At 36.7% G+C, this 25,723-nt stretch overlaps 1 protein-coding gene and 1 long non-coding RNA gene across 3 annotated transcripts in view; one reads left to right on the top strand and one right to left on the bottom strand.

The window, feature by feature from the left end:
• Positions 1-19,465, bottom strand: part of LOC106092578 (kynurenine formamidase) — a 31,798-nt gene extending 12,333 nt beyond the window's left edge. Inside the window, exon 1 of the mRNA XM_013259464.2 lies at positions 19,307-19,465. Coding sequence (XP_013114918.2) covers positions 19,307-19,436 — 130 coding nt within the window. The 5' untranslated portion in view covers positions 19,437-19,465. The remainder of the gene's footprint in view (positions 1-19,306) is intronic.
• On the top strand, positions 1,409-6,426 carry LOC106092579 (uncharacterized). Of its 2 annotated transcripts, XR_009398060.1 has the most exons (6): positions 1,409-1,472; positions 1,532-1,773; positions 3,817-3,933; positions 3,989-5,613; positions 5,680-6,081; positions 6,169-6,424. It is a non-coding gene; the product is annotated as an uncharacterized LOC106092579 (long non-coding RNA). The 2 variants fall into 2 exon arrangements; XR_009398057.1 differs by lacking the exon at positions 1,409-1,472 and having other exon boundaries at positions 1,585-1,773; positions 6,169-6,426.
• Positions 19,466-25,723: the final 6,258 nt, after the last annotated feature.

Genomic DNA, 25,723 nt, shown 5'->3' with positions numbered 1-25,723 from the left:
GGGATTCTTTAAAAGAAAGTAAATGTATTTTTAATAAAACTTAGAATGAACTTTAATCAAATATACTTTTTTACACTTTTTTTCTAAAGCAAGCTAAAAGTAACAGCTGATAACTGACAGAAGAAAGAATGCAATTACAGAGTCACAAGCTGTGAAAAAATTTGTCAACGCCGACTATATGAAAAATCCGCAATTCCTTTTATATTTGAAAATATGTCTCGAAAAAATTTTGTTATTAAAAAACTTTAATTTTGCCTTTAGAAAAAATGTAAAAAATATCAAAAATTCCTTCTTTGAAGTTCTAAGGGCCTGACCCAAATTTTGTCCCTAAAAAACAATTAATTAAAATTTTCGCTTTACAGGATATTTATTAAAATTTTGCCTATTACAAAATAATTTCGGAGGCCCCCAGGGGTCCCGGACCCCTCATGACAATGCCTCTGACAATCATATAAACCGACCTCCCGATTAAACTTCTTGAGCCCCCAGAGAGCATAATCCGATTTGGCTATAATGCTTTCTATGACATTCGTCAGATGTGCAAAGTATGGTCCGAATCTCGCATATAAATGGTCTCCAACATTCAATGACTTCTAACATACGTGCCAAATATGGTCTGAATCTGTCCATAACCTGACACAGTACCTTACAAATCCATCTCCCGATTTTATTTCTAGAGCCCTTATAGGGTCCAATTCTTATCCGATTTGGTTGAAATTTTGCGCAATGACTTTTAGTATGGTATACGACATCGAAGCCAAATATGTTTCAATCCCGTTCATAACCTGATATAGCTTCAATAGCATAGCAATACTGACCCATTATCCTTTGTTTCCCTGTAAAGACGTACTGGGCAAAGAACTTGACAAATGCGATCCATGGTGGAGGGTATATAAGATTCGGCCCGGCCAAACTTAACACGCTTTAACTTGTTTTCTTTAAAAAATTTTATTAAAAATGTGTCATAGGAAAAAATCTCATTGAAATTTTGTCTTAAGAAAAATTTCCATTGAACAAATTATTGCCGTATTAGTCAACATCGAACGAATATACATATTTGAAAGCTATATTTAAATCTGAACCGATTTCAACCAAAATTTTGAGAAAATCCGCAAGTCGAAAGAGAATCCTTAGCGCCAAATGTCGGGAGAATCGTTCAGCAAATGACCACATTATTGCAACATTAGTCCAAATCGGATGAACATATGTGTATGTGGGAGCTATATCCAAATTTGATCCAATTTCTGCCAAAGTCCGGGTTTTTGTTGCAAAATGGAGTTGAAAAATGGAGGCCACCGTAGCGCAGAGGTTACCATGTCCTCCTAATACTGGTGACATTTGTGAGGTACTATGCCATGTAAAACCATCTCTCCAAAGAGGCGTCGCACTGCGGTACGCCGTTCGGACTCGGCTATAAAAAGGAGGCCCTTCTCATTGAGCTTAAACTCGAATCGGACTGCACTCATTGATATGTGAGAAGTTTGCCCCAGTTCCTTAGTTGAATGTTCATGGGCAATATTTGAATTTTCAGTTGTAAAATAAAGCTTAATGCTAAATGTTGAGAAGATCGGTTAACAAATGCGCTTTCAAAGGCTCTAGAAGTGAAAAGCAGAAATAGATTTTTTTGGAAACGTTTTCTATCAAACTCACCAATCGAGAGTCATACGAGAAACCTTCGTGCAAAATTTTGTCAAAATCGGTTGACAATTGGCGATATTATTGCAGTATTAGTCTAAATCAGATGAACATATACAGTTGTGTTCGAAATAATAGGTGAGTGCATCTCTAAAAAAAATTTTTATGTTTTTATAAAAACATATATTTTTTTTTATTTTAAATCTTAAAAGCTACAATAATTTAAAATATTTCATTGAATAATTTTGTTCCCAAAATTAGCTGTTCAACATAATAGAAGTATTGATACATAACCTAATATTTTTAAAGCAAATGGCACAAAAGTTGAAAATTATTTTTTAAATACTTAAATTATTTCTGTGTCTATATCAATAACCTGTTTTTAATGTCTTCGGCACATCTATGATGCATGGAGTCTCAATATGATTCTGGCATATCTTTACAGGTTGCTCTTGGGATAGCTTTAAAAGGATTTTGTGCCTGACATTACGCACTGATTTCCATAGGTTTTCCGCATTTGGCATTCGGTTCTCTGTAACATAATTTCGATGTCTCCCCATAGATGTTCAATGGGATTGACGGCTGGATCAGTTCTGATCAGTTCACAGCCTAACCCGAACCCCATTGACCTGAAACCGCCCCATGACAATTTACGCAGGATATTTGAAGAAGTACGGTCCAATGATGCCATCAGCTCATAAACCGCACCAAACTGCGACTTTTTATAGATGCATTGGCAGCTCTTGCAATGCTTCTGGCTGATCTCCAAAATCGACAATTCTGTTTATTTACGTACCCATTGAGACAAAAATGAGCTTCGTCGTAAAATGGAAGATAGCGCGCGATAAACTTTCTTAACAGAGCACGCATTTTGATAAAATTCCAATAATTTGCAAGCGTTGTTCGTTTGTAAGACGATTCATGGTTAAATTATAGACCAAACTGAAGATGGTTGACAGTCAAACAAAACACGAGACGTGCGGGAGCTGTTTAAACCAGTGTTGCCAAAAAGATAATAGCTAAAAAATCACCCTTTATTTCATTTCTGTACCTATGCCGTTGTACAAAAGGCTCCAACGACTTTCTTTTTTTTATAAATTTTTTTTTACATTATGTATTTGGCAGGTCGGCAGACGTCTGTCTAGACCCTGCTCCACCAAATAATACAATTAAACTTTCGTCGGTCCACAATATGTTCCTCCAGTTTTCAATCGGTAAATCGATATGCCCTTTAGCGAACTTAAAGCGTGCAACTGTATACTTTTTGGTCCTCAGCAATGGTACAATTCTTGGACTTTTTGCGAATGAGTTATTTTCCAAGGAACGTTTGCGAATAGTGGGAGCAATTTCAGTCAGATTAAGTTCACCTAGAATCTTTTTTAAATACGCATTGGAGTTCCCTTTGCTGTATCATAAAATTTACAGTCATCAATAGTTGATGTTTTACGTATAAGTTCGAGTGTTTCGCCTAAAATTTTTCGATTACAAATATAATTGAAAATAAATCGTTTTCAATAAAAAAATTAATTGATTCATCATTTTTTTAATTGAGTATGATTGTATTTCAATTACAGTTGCGATTGAAATTTTTGCAATTTTCAATTAAAAAGTTAATTGATTCAAAACATTTTTAAATTTTAAATTGCTTTTTGACCCTATATCCCGTCTTTTAAAATATCTACACTGCAGGCTTTTTCAATTTTACTTAGGCACCATATTACATATCGTCCGCTCCGTTAAAACTAGAATGAGATTTCAAATGTCCCACGTTTCGGTACAACTATAGTAAGCCCATGCAGCCGGTACTATGAATCGGATTACAAAAAAAAAAAACGTTTCAAAAACTTGAATAATTTTTTTCATTGGATCATTTAAAAAATTAATTGAAAATTTCAAAAATTTTTTAATTGGATCAATTAAAAAATTAATTAAAAATTTCAAAAATTTGTTAATTGGATCAATTAAAAAGTTAATTGAAAATTTCAATCATATCTTTAATTGAATATGCAACTTGTTTAATTGAACATTTTTCCATACTCCTTCAAAAACGGTGATTGATATTATCATTTTGATGATTGAAGCAGTTTCAATTAAAAAATTAAACGGATCAATTAATTTCGTGATTGAAATCGATTTTTATTCTTTTCTGTGCACTATTTCTTTAATTTATCTGAATACTAGCATAACCCCGGCCCGCTTCACTACCCCAATTTTAGTAGTACCTCGGATTTATCATTGGACGCAATACAAGACATGAACCGACTTAAGGGCGTGGCATGGAAAACATATTACGATTTGGTAAGTAGCACGGATTTCCTAACTTAGATTTTGTTTTTCAAGGTAATTTTTTTAGTTATAGAGCGCACAACAAGTCGATTACTGGCTTAGGTGTATGTCCATACTGGTATGGGCGGATTAATACTCGCACCCTATTTTCAACCTAATCTACCACTGGACTTCCGAAAGCCCAAGAAGTCATACAGTTTATAAAATTATGAAGACTTGTCATATCTGAATTTGAAATTTCAGAAATCTGCCCACTCCCGTAAAGAACGTAACATTTAGGTACAACTTTTCTAATGCCCAATATTTGTAATATTTGCTCAACCGTAAAAAAATAAATGTGTAACTATGTTCCAGTACTGCGAGCTATAGCTCGAAATATGTACGAATATATATTGACAATGTGTAACAATATCTCAATTTTGAGATCTTTTGCTTAATCGGTAAAAAATTTACAATTTTGTACATTTTAGTACCTAAATTTAAGGATTTTAAAAAAATCTTCTAGTCACCCGATTTACACCGCACGGTGTAGTTCTAACTCACTTTTTAAAGCTTTAGCTCGATCCGTAAAGAAAGTACCATTTTGTTCGTTTTAGTATAAAAATAAACGAATTTCAAGAAAATCTTCTTGCCGCTCGGTACATACCGAAAAGGTGTACCTATATCCCAAATTCCACGGCTTTAGCTCAGTATGTAAAGAAAGTACAATTTTGTAGGCTTTAGTACCTAAAAGTAAAAATGTACGCAAGGTTTAACTGTTTCCTTATTTTAGGAGTTTTAGCTCCATCCGTAGAGAAAGTACAAATTTGTACGTTTTAGTACCTTACTGTACGATTTTCCAAAACTCTTCTAGTCGTCCAATATACACTGTCAAGGTATAACTGTATCGAAATTTTGAGGTTTTAGCTCAAACCGTAAAGAAAGTACCATTTTGTGCACTTTAGTACCTTAATCTACGAATTTCAGAAAACTCTTCTTGTCGTCCAATAAGTACTGCCAAGTTGTAACTGTATGGCAATTTTGAGAGATTTAGCTTAATCCGTAAAGAAAGTACAATTTTGTACGTTTTAGTATCTAATTGTAGGAATTTCAAAAAACTTCTAGTTGGCCAGTATCCCAAATTTTAGTCGGCTTTTCGTCTACTGCTTGTAAAAGAGAAAGTCGACTCATAGTAATTAGTGCAAACTAATTTAAAATCTCCTGCCGATGTCAATCGAAATATTGAGAAGAAATTCCAACAAAAATATAAATTAAAAGCATTGTTTTGTCTTCTAGACACGGACCCATAGCCGAACTAATTTGCAAAAATAAAAATGTCAGGTCAACCATAAACAACCATACCATGGCTAATTCTCGCCTTTCTTTGGAACAGTGCTTTCTTAGTCCCACTTTTACAGCTATTATAATTTAACCATAATTCGTCTTATAAACGAACAACGCTTGCAAATTATTTAATTTTATTATTAAAATCCGTGCTCTGTTAAGAAAGTTCATCGCTCGCATCTTCCAATTTACGACGTAACTCATTTTTGGCTCAGTGGTTACGTAAATAAGCAGAATTGTCGATTTTGACATTCCAAAAGCTACCAATGCATTCAGAAAAAGTCACAGTTTGGTGGGGTTTATGGGCTGGTGGCATCATTGGACCGTACTTCTTTAAAGATGATGACAATCGTAAAGTAACTGCCAATGGTAAGCGCTACCGTGAGATAATATCCAACTTTTCTTTTGCCTAAATTCCAAAATCTTGACTTGTAGGACATGTAGTTTCAAAAAGAGGTGCCATATGCCACACAGAATGCGTAACAAAAACTTATTGAGAGGCGAGTTCGGTGAACATTTTATTTCACGTTAAGGACCGGTCAATTCGCCGCCTAGATCGTGCGATTTAACGCCTTTAGACTATTTTTTGTGGGACAATGTTAAAGGTCTTGCCTTTACATTACATAATTACCAGGTAAACAGCTGAGTGCAATTTTTCCTGGGGAAGTGCGCTATCTGTCAACGAGTTGTGGTTGTGTGTGTTAAGAAGGTCACCGTAGCGCAGAGGTTAGCATGTCCGCCTATGACGCTGAACGCCTGGGTTCGAATTCTGGCGAGACCATCAGAAGAAATTTTCAGCGGTGGTTTTCCCCTACTAATGCTGGCAACATTTGTGAGGTACTATGCCATGTAAAACTTCTGCCACTACCTGTATGAATATATCTGACACTACCTGTAAATGAATATATCTTGTTGTCTATACAGACAAGCCCGCTTCAATTGACGTATTGGAAGACAACATTGAAGCATTTATTCGTGAGATACCGGCCGAAATGTTGGAAAGAGTTTGGCAAAATTGGACTAAGCGGATGAACCATTTGAGGCGCAGCATGATCAACATTTGCATGAAATAATCTTCAAACATTAAATTATATGGACCGTACTATAGATTCAAATAAGTTTTTCATGAATTTTTCTGAATTTTATGTTTTTTTTTGAAAAACCTTTCCAGTAGCTCTTAAAAAATCACCCTGTATAATATTTATAATAAGGTTATAAGTATTTGTAATTTTACTTCTTACATACCCTTCTAAATACTCTAAAAATATCACTTAATTTGGATGCTGAGATACCAACAAATTTGTCTTCTGAAACTATGGGGTGATAGCACTGCAATTATTTTGAACACGGCTGTATATTAGAGCTATATCTGAACCGATTTTTTCCAGTTTCACCAGGCTTTGTCTACAGGCCAAAAAGATACATTTACTAAATTTGAAGACGATGGGATGATAATTGCGATCTGTACTTTGTACACAAATTAACATGGACAGAAAACAGACGGAAAGATATACAGACAGGCAGACGGTCATAGTTTAATCGAATCAGAAAGTGAATTTGAGTTATTTATTGGTATGCTTATTAATGGCTCTATCTCTCTTCCCTATATCACAGTAGTGGTTTAGGCTATAAAAATATTACAAACTTGCATTCGTTCTTTGAATAAGCTCAGTTTTCGAACATTTTGAAGTCCGTACTCAGAAACGTACTACGAAACAATTTTTAAGTATTGTAAAATATTTTAGTATTAAAAACTAAAATCAATCTACCAAATGGCTCATTTACAACAACCAACGATCTACTTCAATGTGAATGAAGTATTTGGAAAAATTTCATGCGGATAGCCTCATCCGTTCCAACGTTATCGTGATTTCGGCTATCTGTTGAACGGACGGACGAATATGGCTAGACTGACTTAAAATATGCAGACGATTGAGAATATATATACTTTGCAAGGTCACAGATAAATATTTCGAGGTGTTGCAAACGAAATGACGAAATTTGCATACCCCTATTCTATAATCTATATATAAAAAATGAATTTGTGTTTGTTTGTATGTTTGTTTGTTTATTTTTTTGTTTGTGGGTTTGTAAATTTGTTTGTTTGTGGGTTTGTAAATTTGTTTGTTCCGTATAGACTCAAAAACGGCTAAACCGATTTCTTTGAAATTTTCACAGATTGTGGGGAGTGGTCCGGAAGGAGCAATAGGCTATATAGTTTTTTTGATATCGAATTGAAGGCGGACCCTCCCCCTTACCCCAAAAGTACCAGCCAAAAATAAAAGTGGACCGATTGGGACAATATGGGACTAAAATGAAAGTATTCAAGAGTAGAGTACAAATTCCATATTAAAATTGGGTCCAAGTAATTGGGGGCCGCCCCGAACCCAAAACCCCCCCAAAATATGTTTATTGGACGATAATGACAAAATGGGATTCGAATGAAAGGTATTCGGGAGTAGATTACGAATATGGTCCAGAAGGAGCAATAGGCTATATAAGTTTTTGATATCGTAGGTGGGGCGGACCCTCCTACTTACCCCAAAAGTACCACCCACAACTAAAAGTGGATCGATTGGGACAATATGGGACTTAAATGAAAGGTATTTACGAGTAAAATACGAATCTGATATCCAAATTTGGGACAAAGTTGCTGGGGGTCCACCCCTTTCCCAAAACACCTCCCAAACAGGACTTTTTTACTGACCATGGCAATATGGGGCTAACATATAAGGTATTTGAGTGTAGAATACGAATCTGATATCCAGACGTGGGGCCAAGTGTTCGGGGGGCCGCCTATCCCCGAGAACATACCCCAAAGAAGACAAATTTACGACCATAGCAATATGGAACTCAAATGAAAGTTCTTTGGAAGTAAAGCACGAATCTGATAACAATGTTCGGGAAAAGTGTCTATGGGGCCACCCCACCCCCATAACACCATCCAAATATGAAGTATTTGCTGACCGCTGCAATATGAGGCTCAAAAAATAAGAGGTATTTTAGAGTAGAACACGAATCCAAAACACTCCCCAAACCGGTCATGTTTGTCGACTATGGAAAAATGGAGCTCAAATGAAGGGTATTTGGGAGTAGACCATGAATGTGACATCAACATTTGGGACCAACTATCTAGGGGACGTCCCACCACCATAACAATCCCCAAGTAGGACGCTTTTGCTCACCAAGAAAATTTGGGTCTTCAAGACAGTGCGCCTCGGTATTGATAGTTATTAGGACCGATACCCCAAACCGGACATATTTGCTGGCTTTTTCTATAAGGGGTTTAAGTGAATGGTATTTGAGATTAGAAAACGAGTTTGATATCCAATTTTGAGGCCAATGGCAATATGGGGTTCAAATACATGAGAATAGAGCACGTTGCTGATATATTTTCAGGGCTTAGTGTTTGGAGGACCACCCCACTCCCCTAAATCGTGCATATTTCTCGACCATGTCACTGTGGGGCTTAAATAAAAGGAATTGGGGGATAGAGCAAGAATTGATACCCAGTTTCGGGACCAATTTTCTGGGGCTCTACCCCTTTCCCAAAATACCCCACAAACAGCAATTTTTTACTGACCATCGCAATACGGGGCTCAAATAAAGGTATTTGGGAGTTGAATACGAATTTGATATTCAAATGTAGGACCATGTATTTACGGCATCACTCCTTCTCCACAACATTCCCCAGAGGGTAAACATTTTTCGACCATTCCAATATGTGGTTTAAATGAAAGGTATTTGAGATAAGAAAACGAATTTGATAACCGATCTTGGGCCATGTTTTTGGGGGACGCCTCATCCTGTAAACTCCCCTCAAAACTAATTGCAATATGGGGTTTAAAAAAAAATGGTATTTGATAGTATATGAGAATTGAGCACGATGCTGATATTTTTTCGGAGCCAAGTGTCTGGGGGACCACCTCACCCCCGAAAACACCCCTAAATCAGGCATCATGAGAATATCGGACTGAAATAAATTATTTTAAGAATGGAGTACACCTTACATCCAAACTTTAATTCGTAGACCGTAGACTGTTTGTCAAGCGATATACTATTTTCGTTGCATGCTATTTCACTAAAAGCTCTTTAATTGTCGAAAATAAATATTCCAAGGAAAATTTTGTTCCATATAAAGTAGAAGAAGGCGCAGCGGTTCGGGCCCGGTCCAGCTAGTTTGGGTATAAAAACAACATTGTTAAGTGCTCAAAATGACAAACTGACTCCGCAGCCCTGGTTCAAACGCCCCTAAAAATCTTGTAGGCTGTCCTCGTATTTTGTGATTTGCGAAGACATTTGTTAATCATGTTTTGGTATCCGATTAGTCAGCCAAAACTTATGTGGGTTAAAATCAAAAATTGTAAACAAAAAGGGTTTTCTGCTTTTGATGTCTAAGCGAATGAAGATAATGCGCTACGAAATAAACCCCTAAGCGAAAATGAAATAACCCCGAATGGTTCTATGGTTTTTGACTCGCAGTTTATTGACTAGATGTTGATAAGATTGTTGTGCTGCTCATCCGAAAATGTTATCTCCTCAATAAAAAAAAAACATGTAAAAAGGCGTTAAGCTAAGCTGGGCCGAACTTTGATTCTCGCCACCTCGGGTATATATGTAAACCACTTTTCGTCATAATCCGGTGAAAAATTCATAATTTATGCCGATTTGACCCAAATTCGGCATGGACATTGAGTGGTCTAATGAGTACAAGTCATTGTTCAATTTTGTAAAACAAAATATTGGTATTTTTGGTACCTATATGCAAATAAAGACCGTTCTGAACCATATACGATCGAAAAGCTTAACATAAGTCACTGTGTCAAATAGTAGCGAAATCGGACTATAAATGCGCCTTTTATGGGGCCAGGACTTTAAATTGAGAGATTGGTCCATATGGCAACTATGTCCATATCTGAACCGATCTGGGCCAAATTGAAGAAGAATGTCAAGTGGCCTAACACAACTCACTGTCCCAAATTTTGGCGAAATCGGACAATCAATGCGTCTTTTATAGGATCAAGACCATAAATTGAGAGATCGGTCTATATGGCAGCTATATCGAAATCTGGACCGATCTGGGCCAAATTGAAGAAAGATGTCGTAAAACCTAACACAACTCACTGTCAAAATTTTGGCATCATAGGACAATAACTGCACCTTTTATGGGCCCAAGACCTTAAATCGAGAGATCGGTCTATATGGAAGCTATATTCAAATGTGGACCGATCTGGGCCAAATTGAAGAAGAATGTCGAGTGCCCTAACACAACTCACTGTCCCAAATTTTGGCAAATTCGGAATATAAATGCGCCTTTTATGGGCCCAAACTTAAATCGAGAGATCGGTCTATATGGCAGCTATATCCAAAACTGGACTGAGCCAAATTGAAGAAGGATGTCGAGTTGCCTAACCGAACTCATTGTTCCAAATTTCACCAAATTCGGATAATAAAGGTGGCTTTTATTGGCCTTAGACCTTAAATCGACGGATCGGTCTATATGGGGGCTATATCAAGATATAGTCCGATATAGACCATCTCCGAACTTAACCTGCTTATGGACAAAAAAAAAAGAATCTGTGCAAAGTTTTAGTTCGTGATTTCAACAGACAGACGGTCGGACATGGCTAGATTGTCTTGGACGATCAATAATATATATACCTTATAGGGTCGGAAATGGATATTTCGATGTGTTGCAAACGGAATGACGAAATGAATATACCCCCACATTCTAACTGAACAGCTTTTTCAATAATAATTCGAAGCATTGTTTGCGACAATGTTAGAAGATAAGAGCATGTTTGAAAGCATCTTAGTTTGTGATTTAATTATACACTCAACAAAATTTGTCGTTAAAAATAGCGAAAAAGTTTGTCAAAATACAACGTTCTCAACTTCTGACGAATAAAGTACGCGAACGACTAAGCGCAAAGATCTAGGCAATTTTTCCAGAACGAGAACTTATGTACCAGAAGTTGTTCTTTTCAGCAGGAGATACCAATTACCGATACCTGTCTCACTGGGAGAAGAGAAGAGAGAAGAGTTTTTTTGCTGAACAGAAAACGTAATTTGTAATCCAACATTTTAGAAAGGGCAGAAAATGGGACTTTTGCTCTATATACACCTGCAGAAGAGCCATTGGTAAAAGGTAGGAGCTTTAACCGCGTGTCATGCACTGGGTGTGTACTGCAGTTGTCAGACCTATAAAGCTATATGGTGTTGTGGTCTGGTGGACGGCCCTTCAAATTCCACCTGCTGCTCAATACATAACCGGATCCAAAAGATGGCTCGTTTGTGCATCACAGCCGCACTGAGGGCGACACCATCTGATACACTGAATTTAATGCTACACAATGTGGCTAGCCAAATTGCTGCGGCCACTGCTGTAAGGCTAAGGGAGCTTCCTCTTTGGCCATGCGGCGGCTGCGGACACTGCGATATCCTTAATACAATGTCCGATGTTCTAGGCAGTATGGATTACACATTGCCTGAGCCGCTTTTTGATAAAAGTACTCTACTACCATAACTGATAGAACCGATTGGAGCTATGATATCCTTATTAATAGCAGTTACAAAGACTTCTATACGGATGGTTCTAAACAAGAGTAGGCTTTGGGGCATATGGCCCAATATTGACTTGAAGAGGACTACCTCTTTGCTGTCACTGGTTAGAACAGACGTCTCAGTCATTGTGCCCGTTATGACAGATCACTGCCTGATCTGATCAACGTGCTGACAGCACAGAAAAAATATAGGCCTCAATCTGACCGATTAAACATGGTATTGACTTATAAAAAACTTTTTCAAACAAGGTGTTAATTGCTTTAATTATTTTTGACATTGAAATCCGATTTTTTTTTGTATTATGGCAAGTGATTGGTTAAGAAGGCATACGTTGAACATATCTTTAATTGTACGAATTAAATTGTTGCTTAAAAATATAAACTATGAGTATCTATTTTTGCGATCTTAAGTCTCCTCCTTCACACATGTGTAATGCGAAGAAGTGCTAATGATGCTATTCTTTGAATAGAAACCATTGAACGTGAACTCAAGATGTTCGCAAAATCACAGACAGACACATTCCAGGCGAAAGAAATTTAAGGACATGGAAGAAGGCAGACGTGGTATTTATAAATATCATTTTATTTTAATATGTTATTATCTCTATAGAACCCATATTGGCTTGGAAAACGACGCTAATGACGGAAGATAAGAAATGCAGTATTCCGTGGATCACGATTTCGTGGCATTGTGCACAAAATGCTAAGATTGGTACTTATTACGATTCACTTTAATATGTACGTAAATTATTTTGTTCCACGACATTGAAGATAGGCTCACAAAGGAAAGGCAACTTTTTCTTCTTTCTTTTAGAAAATATAAATTAAAAAATAAAAATAAAATAAATTATAAAATAAATATATATTTCCTTTTATTGAATTGGTAAAAATGTTATTTGAGAGAAGGGACAACTTTTGAATAAATTGGTTCATTGAGTTTATAACGGCTTTAATTGGATTTTTAAACTTGTCATAGATCGAAATTACAAAATTCTTAATCAATAATACAAATTCGTTTATATTTCCGACTTTAACGAATTTTTTAATTGAATGTACAATTTTCTTAATTGAAGTATGTTTCTAATTTTTTCTGTGAGACTGAAGGTTGCAAGTAACGATTGCTGCAGCAGCTGTGATGTCTTCGAGGAAGAAGAGACTATAGAACATCTTCTGTGTGTGTGTGTCCCGCCCGGGCAGTCAAACTCCCACTTTAGGTTCTCATTTCATTGTGAACTTTTCTGATTGTTACGGATGTTAACAGTCGTAAGTTGTTGGGCTTTTTAAAGCGATATGGATGGTTTAACGGTAGAAACTAGGAAGCACCTTCCTCTCCCGTTCCTGTGATATCACAATGGACGAAACCGTCTAAGTGAGTCTGAAGGCAGACCATCTCAAAGGCAAACAAAGCTAATGGTATGCAAAGCAAAAAAAAAGTTTTTGCTAGTAACAAAATAAATAAAAACACGTTTTAAATAATATGCCACTGTTTGTTTTTTTTAACTACATGTTACTGTTTTTACGCAATACATCATATTTTTATGTGAAGGCAATGACTGCATGTCACAGTGTCACGACCGTGGCAAAAAATGGCAAAAGTCAGCATGTTCGCAATGCAAATTTTTGGGTGCAATTTGACAGAGAACATCCCAATTACTGTAAATGTGAAATTTGGTTTCAATATGTCAAGTAGTTTTGTGTATATATGGGTTCAAATCCAAACATTTTATACCCTCCACCATGGGATGGGGGTATGCTACAATAATTTCCTCATTCTGTTTGTAACTCCACGAAATTTTCGTTTAAGTCTCCATAAAGAATATATATGTAGTCTTGATCGTCATGACATTTTAAGTCGATCTAACCGTGTCCGTCCATCTGTCGAAAGCATGCTAACTTTCGAAGGAGTAGAGGTAGGCGCTTGAAATGAAAAAGTGTAGGTCGGTTGAGATTGTTAATTGGCCATATAGGTCCATGTTTTGATACATCTGCAATATAAATCTATCTTGGGTCTTGACTTCTTGAGCCGCTAGAGGGCGTAATACTTATCCGATTTGGCAAAATTTGGCATAAGGTGTTTTGTTATGACTTCCAACAAATGTGCTAAGTATGGTTCAAATCGGTACATAACCTGATATAGCTGTCATATAAACCGATCTTGGATCTTGACTTCCTGAGCCACTAGAGGGCTCAATTCTTATCCGATTTCGCTGAAATTTTTCATGAGGTGTTTTGTTACGACTTCCAAAAACTGTGCTAAGAATAGTTCAAATCGGTCCATAACCTGATATAGCTGCCATATAAACTGATATGGGATCTTGACATCTTGAGCCATTAGAGGGCGCAATTCTAATCCGATTTGGCTGAAATTTAGCATGATGTGTTTTGGTATGACTTCCAAAAGCTGTGCTTAGTATGGTTGAAATCGGTACACAAACTTTTATAGCTGCCATATAAACCGATCTGGGATCTTGACATCTTAAGCCTCTAGAAGACGCAATAATTATCCGATTTAGCTGATATTTTGTACAACGGTTTCTCCCATGGCCTTTAACTGTAACTTGATATAGCTTCAATAGCATAACAATTCTTATCCATTATTCTTTGTTTGTCTAAAAAGAGAAACGGCGCACAGAACTCGAGAAATGCGATCCATGATAGAGGGTATATAAGATTCGGCCCGGCCCAACTTTGCACACTCTTACTTGTTTGGTCTAAATCGATCCATAATTTCATATAACTTCCATATAAATTTATCTCCCGATTTGATATCTGAGTCCCTGGAAGCTTTAATTGTTATACGATTTGTTATACGGCCGGCTATTTTTACTTTCAACATCCATGAGAAGTATTGTCCAATTCGGTCGGCAATCTGACATATCTCTCATATAAGCCGATCCCCCCAATAGTCTTCTATAGTCTCAATGTTTGCCTGATTTGGAAGAAATTTGTTATGTAAAGTACACACTAACTTCAACTTAGTTTATTTGTGGCAATATTTCGTAGAATCCATGGTGGTGGGATACCAATATTCAGCCCAGCCAAAATTAAAATATATCAACATCGTTGAAGATATACAACATCTTTTGCAAATGGTTCAAAGATAGAAATAAGGTATATGCGACGCATAAAAGGATAGAACCGAAAAAAACTAGTAAAAAATATGCCGTGTGAGAACTGTGTACCCCGAAAGAAATAACTCTTAGAAGAAACCAACTACCAAATTTTCTATGTGAAACTTTATACAAATCCTTAAGTTGAGGTAGTTTCTAAAATAGGCGTATTAACATGTAGCGCACAAAACTCCCATGCCATTCATGACTTGCAAACCCAAGTTCGAGTCCCCTGTCGGTCAAAAAAAAATTATTTTTATTTTTTTCATTAAACTTATCTTAGAAAATTAATGAAAACTTAAGGCGATGGGAGAATGGATTGAGGATGGGAGCACCTCAGGAAACATGGAGGGAAGGGAAGAGGTTTCCGATCGTATACCTTTTACGACACTTGAGGTTGAGTGCGAAGCACTGATGCCAGCGGCATTGTCTTGGACTGACGGACCCCTAGTATTGCCATCTGGAAAATTATGTTACACGGATAGATCAAAGCTAGAGGAAAGAGTGGGCCAAGGAGAACCCAAGGACTGAGATCTGTTTTAGACTGTGTGGAGCTAACGCGAGGACGTCGAGTGTGAACATCTTTACGGACAGTAAAATAGCCATAAGGGCAATAATAACCAGGACGGTAAGATCACGAACAATCCTGGAATGTAAGAAGGAGATTAACGCCTTCTCTAATAATGCATCGTTTGGGTGCCGGGCCATAACGGAGTAAGTGGGTATAAAAGGGCAGACATTTTGGCGGTGAGGGCCAGAGGACTGCCGTCAATACACTTGTTTAACCCGAAGCATTTCGGGTCGACGCAGGACGTAGGCGACGAATGCGCATGTAACACTGTAGAACAGCGAAACAGTCGGTAAGACGGCGAAAATCCTATGGGGTGTTCCGGGTCGTGAGAGAACGATACTATTACTCAAAGGAGGTAAGAAGGAGGTCAGTATAGCTTTAGGTATCGTAACGGGACACATGGGACTACGAGCTCACTTATGCAAAATCGGTGCGGCAAATGATAGCATGTAGGGAAGATGATGAGACGTTGGAGCATTTCCTTTGTCATTGCCCGGCTTAAGCGGCTAAAAGACACCGGTACTTAGGTGGGGACACAATACCAGACATGAACCAACTTATGGGCGTGGCATGGAGAACAATTAGAGATTTTGTGAGTAGCACCGAATTTCTAATTTAGATTTTCTCTTTCGTGGTTTCTTTTTTAATATTTAGAGCGCACAACAAGCCGATTACTGGCTTAGGTGTATGTCCATAGTGACATGGGGCGGATTAATATCCGCACCCTCTTTTCAACCTTACCTATCCTATTTTAGAAAATTCGAAATATGAATTTCGTATTCAGGAAAAAATTTTTTAGAATGGTTTTTACCTATTTTTAATTTAATTAATTGAGACATTTATTACTGTGCAGCAGTACTTATTGAGTTATTTCATCATTAAGAAGATGATGTCGTAGGCTAGAGAGTGCGTGCATGAGATCAAGTGTTCAATCTGCGGCACCAAAATTATTAAAACTAGTTTTAAGGGCAATAGGAGAGAGAGAGAGAGAGTGACAGAGTAAAACCGGAAAGCAGCAATAAAACGGACGAGACAAGCAGCGCGAGCCAAACAAATGAAAACATCACCACCCGAAGCAAAACGCATGTGGTGGCTCAAGGCGGATTTAGTTATCTTCTTTCTCGCGTATTCTCTGCTCATGTACGAACACGAATACACACACGCACACAAATTTCTTTATGTGTGTTGGCAAAACGTTGATCAGCTTGATGGCGTATTACACCTTATGATTTGTGGTTGTTGTACAAATGAGACCACCTTTAAATGTTTCGCCATGGTGGTGGCTGGTTAGATGTTTTTTTGCCGTTCTTGTGGACAGGGATGCCAACAACTAACCAACAAAAAGCGTAACAAAAATTTTAAAAAGGGTAAAAAAGTATTTTATTTTTTAAAAGAGTAAAAAAGCACTAAGCTCGATTTTTGGGAAATTTAACAAATGGGTTGTTGTTGTTGCAGCAGTGTGTTGTACACCCTTGGCGATGCAGGAATCCATCGAGTCAAACCGGTACGTACAACCGGACAAATGGATGTTTAATCGTAAAAAAAACCAGAAAAATCACAACGAATGTACGAATCGACGCAAATTAATGGGATGTTGCCACCGATAGTCTTGCTTTGCTCGTCCGGCTGTCGATTTGGCTAACCCATTATAACACCTGGTTCAAATCCGGGATACATTTTTAGTAGTGGTTCAGAATACATTTTTAGTAGTGGTTATCTCTTCATTTGTGATGTATTCAGCCATGTTAGACTTTTGAACCAAAAGGTACGGTAAATCAGCACGACATTCCGACCGCACGCATCGATATAAAAGAAGTATCTCCGAGTCCTTACTGCTTGCTTGTGGGAAAATGTATGTTCAATGAAATAGGCTAGGTAATTTACAAATGATTAAAAGAAATTTTTGGAGATATTACCCGCACTTTAGTTATAAGAATTTTATATTCTTGTTGTGCGGGTACTTACACCCGCATAAATTACAAATTAAATGGAAAAAGCTACCATTAGTACCTTTTTTCGTTTGGTGGTACTTTTTCGGGTTTTTGGTGGCCTAAACAGCATCAAATGTAATGCGAAAGCACTAAGTTGGCATCACTGCTTATGGGTATATTGTTGTTGTATGTTGGCTTACAAAGAGTGCCTTTCAACAACAAATTTGTACTTTGGGTCGTTGAGATTAAAAATAATTTGTTGCAGGAAAATTAACAACTTTCGTAGTAATTGTTTCGATCAAAGTTGTTGTTTTTCAAAATTATTTTTATCTGTGTAGAGATATCTCCATGACATAATTACCAGGTAGTGTACCGTAAACAGACTGAGTAAATTTTTTTCTCGCGAAGTGCACTATCTTTCAACGAGGTTTGGTTGGGGAGTGTGTATTATAGTTAAGAACCATATCACACACAAAAGGCGAAAATGGCGCGAACTAGTAACGTACACAAAGAATTGAACAAATCACTGATTTTGACAGATAGTTCACTCAAGTTTTTGTTGTTGGACAACTGCCACTACTTGTAATAATCTTGGATATCTCTATGAAATTTGGAATGGTAAGAGCTGAGTTGTTAGGCTCTAGGCTGTCCTGGCGGCTTTTGGCATGCCCCTAATGTTGGTCACATCGGTATATCGAAAATTTCCTGGGGCTGTTTCAGGGGTATTTTACGCTACAGTCTACAATAATAGAGGTACTGAGCTAAAACTTTGCATACATCCTTCTTTGTTCATACACAGGTAAATTTCGAAAATGGGCTATATCGGACCATATCTTGATATAGCCACATTTATTATCTTATTTTACTAAAATTTGAAACAGTAAGTTGTGTTAGGCCACTCGACATGCTTCTTCAATTTGGTGCAGATCGGTTCAGATTTGGATATAGCTGCCATATAGTACGATCTCTGGATATGAGGTCTTGGTCCCATAAACGGCGCATATTTTGCCCGATTTCGCTGAAATTCAGGACAGTGAGTTGTATGAGGCGCTTTAATATCCTTCTTGAAGACGGCCCAGATTTCGATATGGCTGCCTATAGACCGATCTCTCTATTTAAGGTCTTGGCCCATAAAAGGCGCATTTATTATCCGATTTCGCAGAAATTTGAAGAAGTGACTTATGTTAGGCTTTCCGACATCCGTGTCCTATATGGTTCATATCGGTCTTTATAGCTCCCCAAAAGACTAAAATTTAACCAAAATTGATATGTATATAGCACGATAACCATGGCGGTTGTTAAGCCACAATTTCCTTTTGTACAAATGAAGTAATTTCTAAGTCGAACCACGGACAATATGGTGGTTTTTTCAAAAAGACGTTTTTGTTGGCAAAATCATTCTACATTGTGATTTTGCCATGGCTTTAAGCCTAGCCTAATTGCACTTTTATGACTTCAGCAGATCAATATGATAATTTGCGATACAACAGTATGTGGTAGGTAGATTTAAGAGGGTAACGCCGTAAGCCCAGCTGATAACATTTTCCAATTTAAGAGTTGTCTCCAAATACACTCTTATGTCAAATGGTTTGCTTAGATTTTAAAGTTTTATCAACATTTTGTTTTCTTTTGCACATTTTTAATGGTTCCATTTATAATTTGTACGTTTGTAATCACAAATCTCTTAATTTTTGGCTGCTGCACGTGGAAATGCAAATAAAAACTAAAATGTCAATATGACAGTGTACATAAGTTTGACAGAAGAGTGGGTATTTCTACCTCCATTCGCACAAGGTTTTATCGTTGATTTCGTTGTTGTTGGTCTTATGACTTTACCTTCTTAAATCTACCTAGAGTATGTAGATATTATGTGGTAAATAAATGTACCTTGTTGTGATATCTTGACAAAATGTTTTAGTACTTCTTTATTAGGGCTCTCGTAGTCTTGAAACCGTTTTGTGTGCATGCTTGGAGAATATTCATCTGCAAAATCGGTCACTTTTTCGCCGTAGTTCATGCTGATGTTGTTATCAATTCAATGGTGCTTTTGCTACTATCTTCGCAATGGCATGTAGCAGTCAGAAGTGATTGGTGTCGATAGTAGTGTAATAGACATGTTTTATTTGCCAAATAAGCTGATTTCACTTATATTACGAGGAAGGAAGTGCGTTTAGGAAGTCATTTTACTTAACCAAGTTTCATATTCCTTTAGCAAACAACGTTTTTATTTACCAAATATAAACATCTTGTTATTTTGAGTTCAACGCTTGCTACAAATCTATATTCTTTATTTTGAATAAATATTTGTTCAGAATAGTTAACGAATTTCCCAAATTTTAGTATTATTTAATAAATTTAATTGCAATACAAGTTTTAGCTTAAAATTTTGTAGAAAACAAACTTAGGTTGCCAGCTTTTGTAACAGAGATGAATAACCGGTAATCCATTAACCTCTCAGTAACACGAAGCCTAACTTCAATGCAATTATAAAGGTGCTTTTTAAACACATTATTTGTCAGTTATGCAATTACCAGTCGATTCAAAGCAATGTGGCTTCACTTTGTGCAGTTAAGCATCAAAATATGAAAAAGAGCAAAAATATGAAGTAAAATGAGGTACATTTGGCGATATCCCCATCTCCTTTCTGTTCAAATATTGTTTTCCTTTCTCGTATCAAAATTCAATTAGGTTAGGTTAGGTTGGAACGATGGTGCGGTTATTAATCCGCCCCATGCGGCTATGGACATACACCTAAGCCAGTAATCGGCTTGTTGTGCGCTCTAAATACTAAAAAACTAACTTCAAAAAAGAAATTCTAAATAAGTTCGGAATTCCATGCTACTAATTGTTTTCCATGCCACGCCCCTAAGTTGGTTTATGTCTGCGGAAAGCCGGACAATGACATAGGAAATACTCCAACGTCTCATCATCTTCCCTACATGCCCTACACGTGCTATCCCCTAATGCATAAGTGAGCTCGTAGTCCTATGTTATGTTATGATACCGAAAGCTATACTGACCTCCTTCTTACTTCCTTTCGGTAATAGCCTCGTCTTCTCGCAAGCCGGATTTCCCCATAGGATTTTCGCCATCCTGTAGGTGAATACTTTAAAATGCTTGTACCCGTAAAACTGTCATCACTTTTTTTGAATTTTAATTTGTCAAAAAAAATATTTTTCTTTTTGAAATTGCAAATTTCTTTCAGTTTTTGACTTTTATTTTACTGGAGAAACATAAACGTCTTGTTATTTTTATAAATGTGCCTTTGGTTTAATTGATTGTGAAAAAGACATAAAACCTCGCACAGTCCTACCGACCGCTTCGCTGTTCCACCCCCAGAATACAATTGCGGGAAGAAATTTTCAGATGCTGCAGCGATATAGCGGAAATTAGTTATCAACTCTCTTTGCAGGAACTTTTAAAATTGGAATGCGAACTACAATTTATGCAGCGATAGAATATTTTAACGCAAAGGATTTAAGCTATTTATTACAGACGGACGTACACCTTTCATGGTTAGTATTAGGTCTGTTCGCGTGCTTTTTCAATAAAAATTTGCGAGAGAGTAAGAACAGCCTTGTTTGAATAAAACATCTATTCGATGCTGCAGAAAAAAACGTATGCACAAATTTGCAAGGTCTCAATTGCCAAATTCTTAAAATTTTACCTACTCGCATTTTCCAGCTCTCTTCTTTTGGCAAATAAAGTACGCGAACGGCTTCCAGCAAAAATGATTTGAAATTTTAAAAAAATTTTGTGTACGGGAACACGCTTGCTGTGGATATGGCGTATCGAAACTTCTGTTAAAGTAAGGTGCTTACTCTTATTCGACCTATTTACAATTGGAAATTTTTCCAAGGCAGCTGAAAAGTAAAAATTTGAACATTTTTATTAAATAGTTATTAATAATAAGAACTAGATATTAGAAATGTGTAAACATGAAATATTTTAATAAAAGAAATACAAAGACTATTATGAGAATAATTAGTATATCTACAATCAAAAGAATTATTACATCTGTATTAGTTAAAACTGAACGGAATAGAAGCAAAACTAACCTTTTATTCCATCAATTATTTTGAATTCCATTAAAAATACCTTACAGGATTTTTTTTCACATGCAATGAATAATGAATAATTTAGTTCCATTTAGTTAATGTTGAACTATAACAAAGTTCATATGATGTCATTATTTTTTTAATCTGCATAAACTAAAAATGAATAAAAATGTCTTTAGCGTGTAGGAAGTTCAACTTTATTCAAAAGTCACTTTTTTCTGAGTCAAAAGTCACTTTATTCTGAGTGGTGTCGCTATACGGCACGCCGTTCGGGCTTGGCATAAAAAAGGAGATCCCTTATCATTAATCGGACTGCACTTATTGATATGAGAGAAGTATTCACTGTTCCTTAATGAAATGGCACTATGCGGTTGATGATCAGCGTCTGTTTTTAGTGGAGCGGCAGATCAAGAGGCCGGGAGTAGGCTTAGAATGAACTACAATGCATCGTAGGATTTTGTCTGCTACTGAGACCTCCACTAGCCGACCGACGGCTTGTCAGCCGGACACCTGGATCGAGTCTTAAGGACACTGCCGTTTATATTTTATCTTCGCGTGCCCAGGCAAACCAATACAATTCGCTTGGCGCGAATGGTCTTAAAACTCTCACCGATAAGAAGAGAAGATCTCTTAATTGGAGTCGAAGATTCGCTGCACAGACTACCCCAAAAGCTAAACGTCTAGGCTCAGAAACGGCACCGCAGTCCGCCAGTAGGCTGCGGTCACCTGGTGGACATCCCATCCCCAAAAGAACTAAACCTAACACTATCGGTCCATGGACCTATGTTAATGTCGCTAAGGACAGCTTGGTGATGGTAGTTGTCGACAAGGGAGAAAAACATGGCTGCTTACCTAAGAACAATTGGATTGGTATAGTTAATGGACTGTCCTCAATATACTTCAATGTCCTTGCTGAACTGCCTGGTAACGGGGCCGATACAAACGAATTGCTTCGGGGATCAACGCATAGTTGAAAGGTATTGTTGATCCCTAAAGAACATTAGCGAGATCTGGCCAGGCGCGGCATTGGATTTAGTCAAGAAGGAAGATATTCCTTATGGACCAATGACACTCTTGGATACCAAGGATTCCCTCAGATCCTGAATCCATACTTGGGAGACTAAGGGACTGTAATCCCAATCTTCCAAGTATTCGTACAAAAATTCCGACTGTCTCCTAGACCTCAAAAAGTCCGAAGAAGTTGTATCCTACGGATTCAACAGCTTGAAACTGAAGATGTATACAATGGCGAGGTTGGGGAATCAGGAGACAACTCAGAAGTTATTGCTCAACACTTGTCTGAGCAACTATCGACCATATCTTTCAAGTTTGGCGGAATGCAGCAGACCGAAAATCCCCCTGTCACGAACAAAATAGGAAGCGAAGGCATCGAAACTGGACACGAAACCGGTTGGATTGCGCTCAAGGTTTGCGCCGACGGGGACGAACGGAACTCAACAGGTACTTCGACAGCAGCAGCTAGTGAAGTATCTAAGGAGGAATCGTCCACACCGCGAGAATCCGCTGTCCTGAGGAAGGGTGGTTCCACTGCTTTCTCTACTGCCTGGCTTTCTATATATGGTACACGATTCAGAGATGCCGCCTTTAAGCCTTCAGTTGCTGGTTGAAGCCGCTTCTGCAGGAAAAACGAGCCTCATTGTAGGAAATGATGCTAATGCACATCACCGGATATGGGGAAATTTGAATATTAACGGAAGGGGTAAGCTGCCTATCGAATATATTATAAGTTGCAATCTGGCGATTTCTATTAAAGGGATTAAACCGACCTTTATTACAAGGAGGTACTAGATGTTACCTTTGTATCAGAGGATATAAGCGGGAAGTGTTGGATGACCACAGTTTCTCTGATCATCGTTATATTAGTTTCAGCCTTGGAGAAAATACTGCAGAAGTGGCTGGATCAGCCTGGCTAGATCAGACGTCTCAGTCATTGTGTTCGCCATGACAGGTCACTGTCTGATCGGAAAACATGCTGACAGGCTGAAGGTAGCAAATAACGACTTTTGCAGAAGCTGTGAGGACGTCGAGGAAGAAGAGACTGTAGAACATCTTCTGTATGTGTGTCGCACACTTACAGTCAGAAGAAGTTCCACTTTAGGTTATTATTTCATTGAAAACTTGTCTGATTTAGCGAATGTGAACATTCGTAAGTTGTTGAGCCTGTTAAAGCGATTTGGATGGTTCAACGGTAGAAACAAGAAGGCATCTTTATTCTCCTGTTCATTGCCAAAATGCTTCTGTTACTGCAAAATTGGTAAATATACCTAAATTTTTTTTTTTGGACATTGTGATCGCTATTGGTCTGAATTTTGTACTGATTGCCAACACACTATAGGCCGATCTTATCTTTCAAAGCCTTCAAAGTTTGGTTGTCTTTGGAAATATTTTAGTTCAGTAGTGAAAGTTTCATCGAATTGGCTTCAGTATTTTGATGAAATTCCCTTTATTTTGCTCTCATTTTTCCTCTCAAACTAGTTTTATGATTTTAATAGGTTATTGTTTGTGTCGGTATATTGATTTTAAATTACTTTTTTCTATAAAATTGCATGCAAACAAACTGAAAACATTGAGCAATAACAATTGTTAAATATTTATAAAAATAAATTTTGACCAATTTTTACGAAGAATTATCTACATTCTGCTCAAATGATGTCGCTTATGGATGGATCGAAAATCCGCTTTCGATGGAAAAGATATCCGATTAAATTTACATCCAATTATTGTCGTATATGCTTATAATTTCCATCATGTCTTCTAAGTCCTAAAATGTTCTAACTTTATTGGAGATAAAATAAGGAAAGGTGATAGAACTGAAAATCAGAAACACGAAGAGATTTCTACGTTATTGCAGTTGTAAACTTTTTTCTTTCTTTGCGAACTAATTGATGTCAAATGACCTAGCGGCTAACGTGAGTGTAATATAAAACTTGCTCTTATAGATAAAAGTCAGCTGTCTAAAAGTCTGTCTTAAAGAATTTCGTACATAGCACATAAATAAACCATTATTCGCAAAATCTTTTCAAAGATATTTTTCTTCCAAAAAAGTCAAAAATTCAAAAAGTAAATCTTAAAATGTTTCAAATAATATTTCACTGTGCTCAAATCCACGGTCAATGCCAACAGAACTAACTTATTTCTACTAGAATGTTCGTCCCTTAATCACTGTGAGCTCCGTGTCAATTGCCTTAAATACTGTATTGTGAATTATAGAATGCCAAGAAAAAAAAGAAATGATTTTATTTTAAAATGTAAATTATTCTGGGTAATCATTTCGGGGTTTTGAAATTGTGTTTCCGAGTCTTTAATTTTTTTTATTTCATTGCTGATGTTATTCAAATAATTTATAATTAAATATAACTAATTATTCTTTAGAAAAGTTTTTCAGACTAACAACCAAATTGACATTTTTAAAAAAATATTTTTTCTACAGATAAAGTTTCAATTAAAAAAATGAAGCGAATTTTATCTTAGAAACCTTTTTTTAAATGTACGTCTTTCGGAACAATTTTCATTAAAAAATTTTTGCCAAGAAAATTTCATAAGGATTTTGGCTTAAAGAAACTTTTCGTTTCAAAAAATCTTTTGAAAAAATTACATTGCTATTTGTACTTTAAAAATAATGCATTAACCTATTAACTACGAAAAATACCCAAGAATAGGGCTGCCTTAGAAAAATTCTAGCTCGAGCTCGAGGAAAAAGGTATCGTAATGAAATTTGGATTAACGGAAAGTGGACGACTGAAATGAGTTATAACAATTTTCACCGTCATGTTTTGGGGGAAAATTGGCTTGTCGAAATTTGGCAATATCCTAAAAATCGAATGAAATATTTCTCAAAATTCTTAAGAGTGAGATTTCTGGAATTCGCTTTAATGTATTATCGCATGATGATGGTTTCTATATTAAAAAAATATTAATTTCGACAGCAGATGCGATTTTATGCCAAAATCATTAAATCCAGCTTTCTTCGCTAAATGGTCATAAAATATTAAGAAAATGATTTTTTTTTTGTTATAGAGACTTAGGAAATTAAACCTTTTTTTTTAAAAAATTCCCTAAATTATGAATACATAAAATTTCATCAAAATCGGACAACGGAATCGAGGGTCAGGCGTAATGGGTTAAAATATTGTCTTCAAAAATATTCATTGAAATTTGAATAGAAAAAATGTTATTACAATTTTTTTGGGACAGATAAGTATAATAAAAAGACTTTAAGAATGTT

The sequence above is a fragment of the Stomoxys calcitrans genome, chromosome 1 (assembly GCF_963082655.1).
Source record: "Stomoxys calcitrans chromosome 1, idStoCalc2.1, whole genome shotgun sequence".
Classification (NCBI taxonomy): Eukaryota; Metazoa; Arthropoda; class Insecta; order Diptera; family Muscidae; genus Stomoxys; species Stomoxys calcitrans.
Note: the sequence above shows the minus strand (reverse complement) of the source record. Positions and strands in the feature narration are given on the sequence as shown.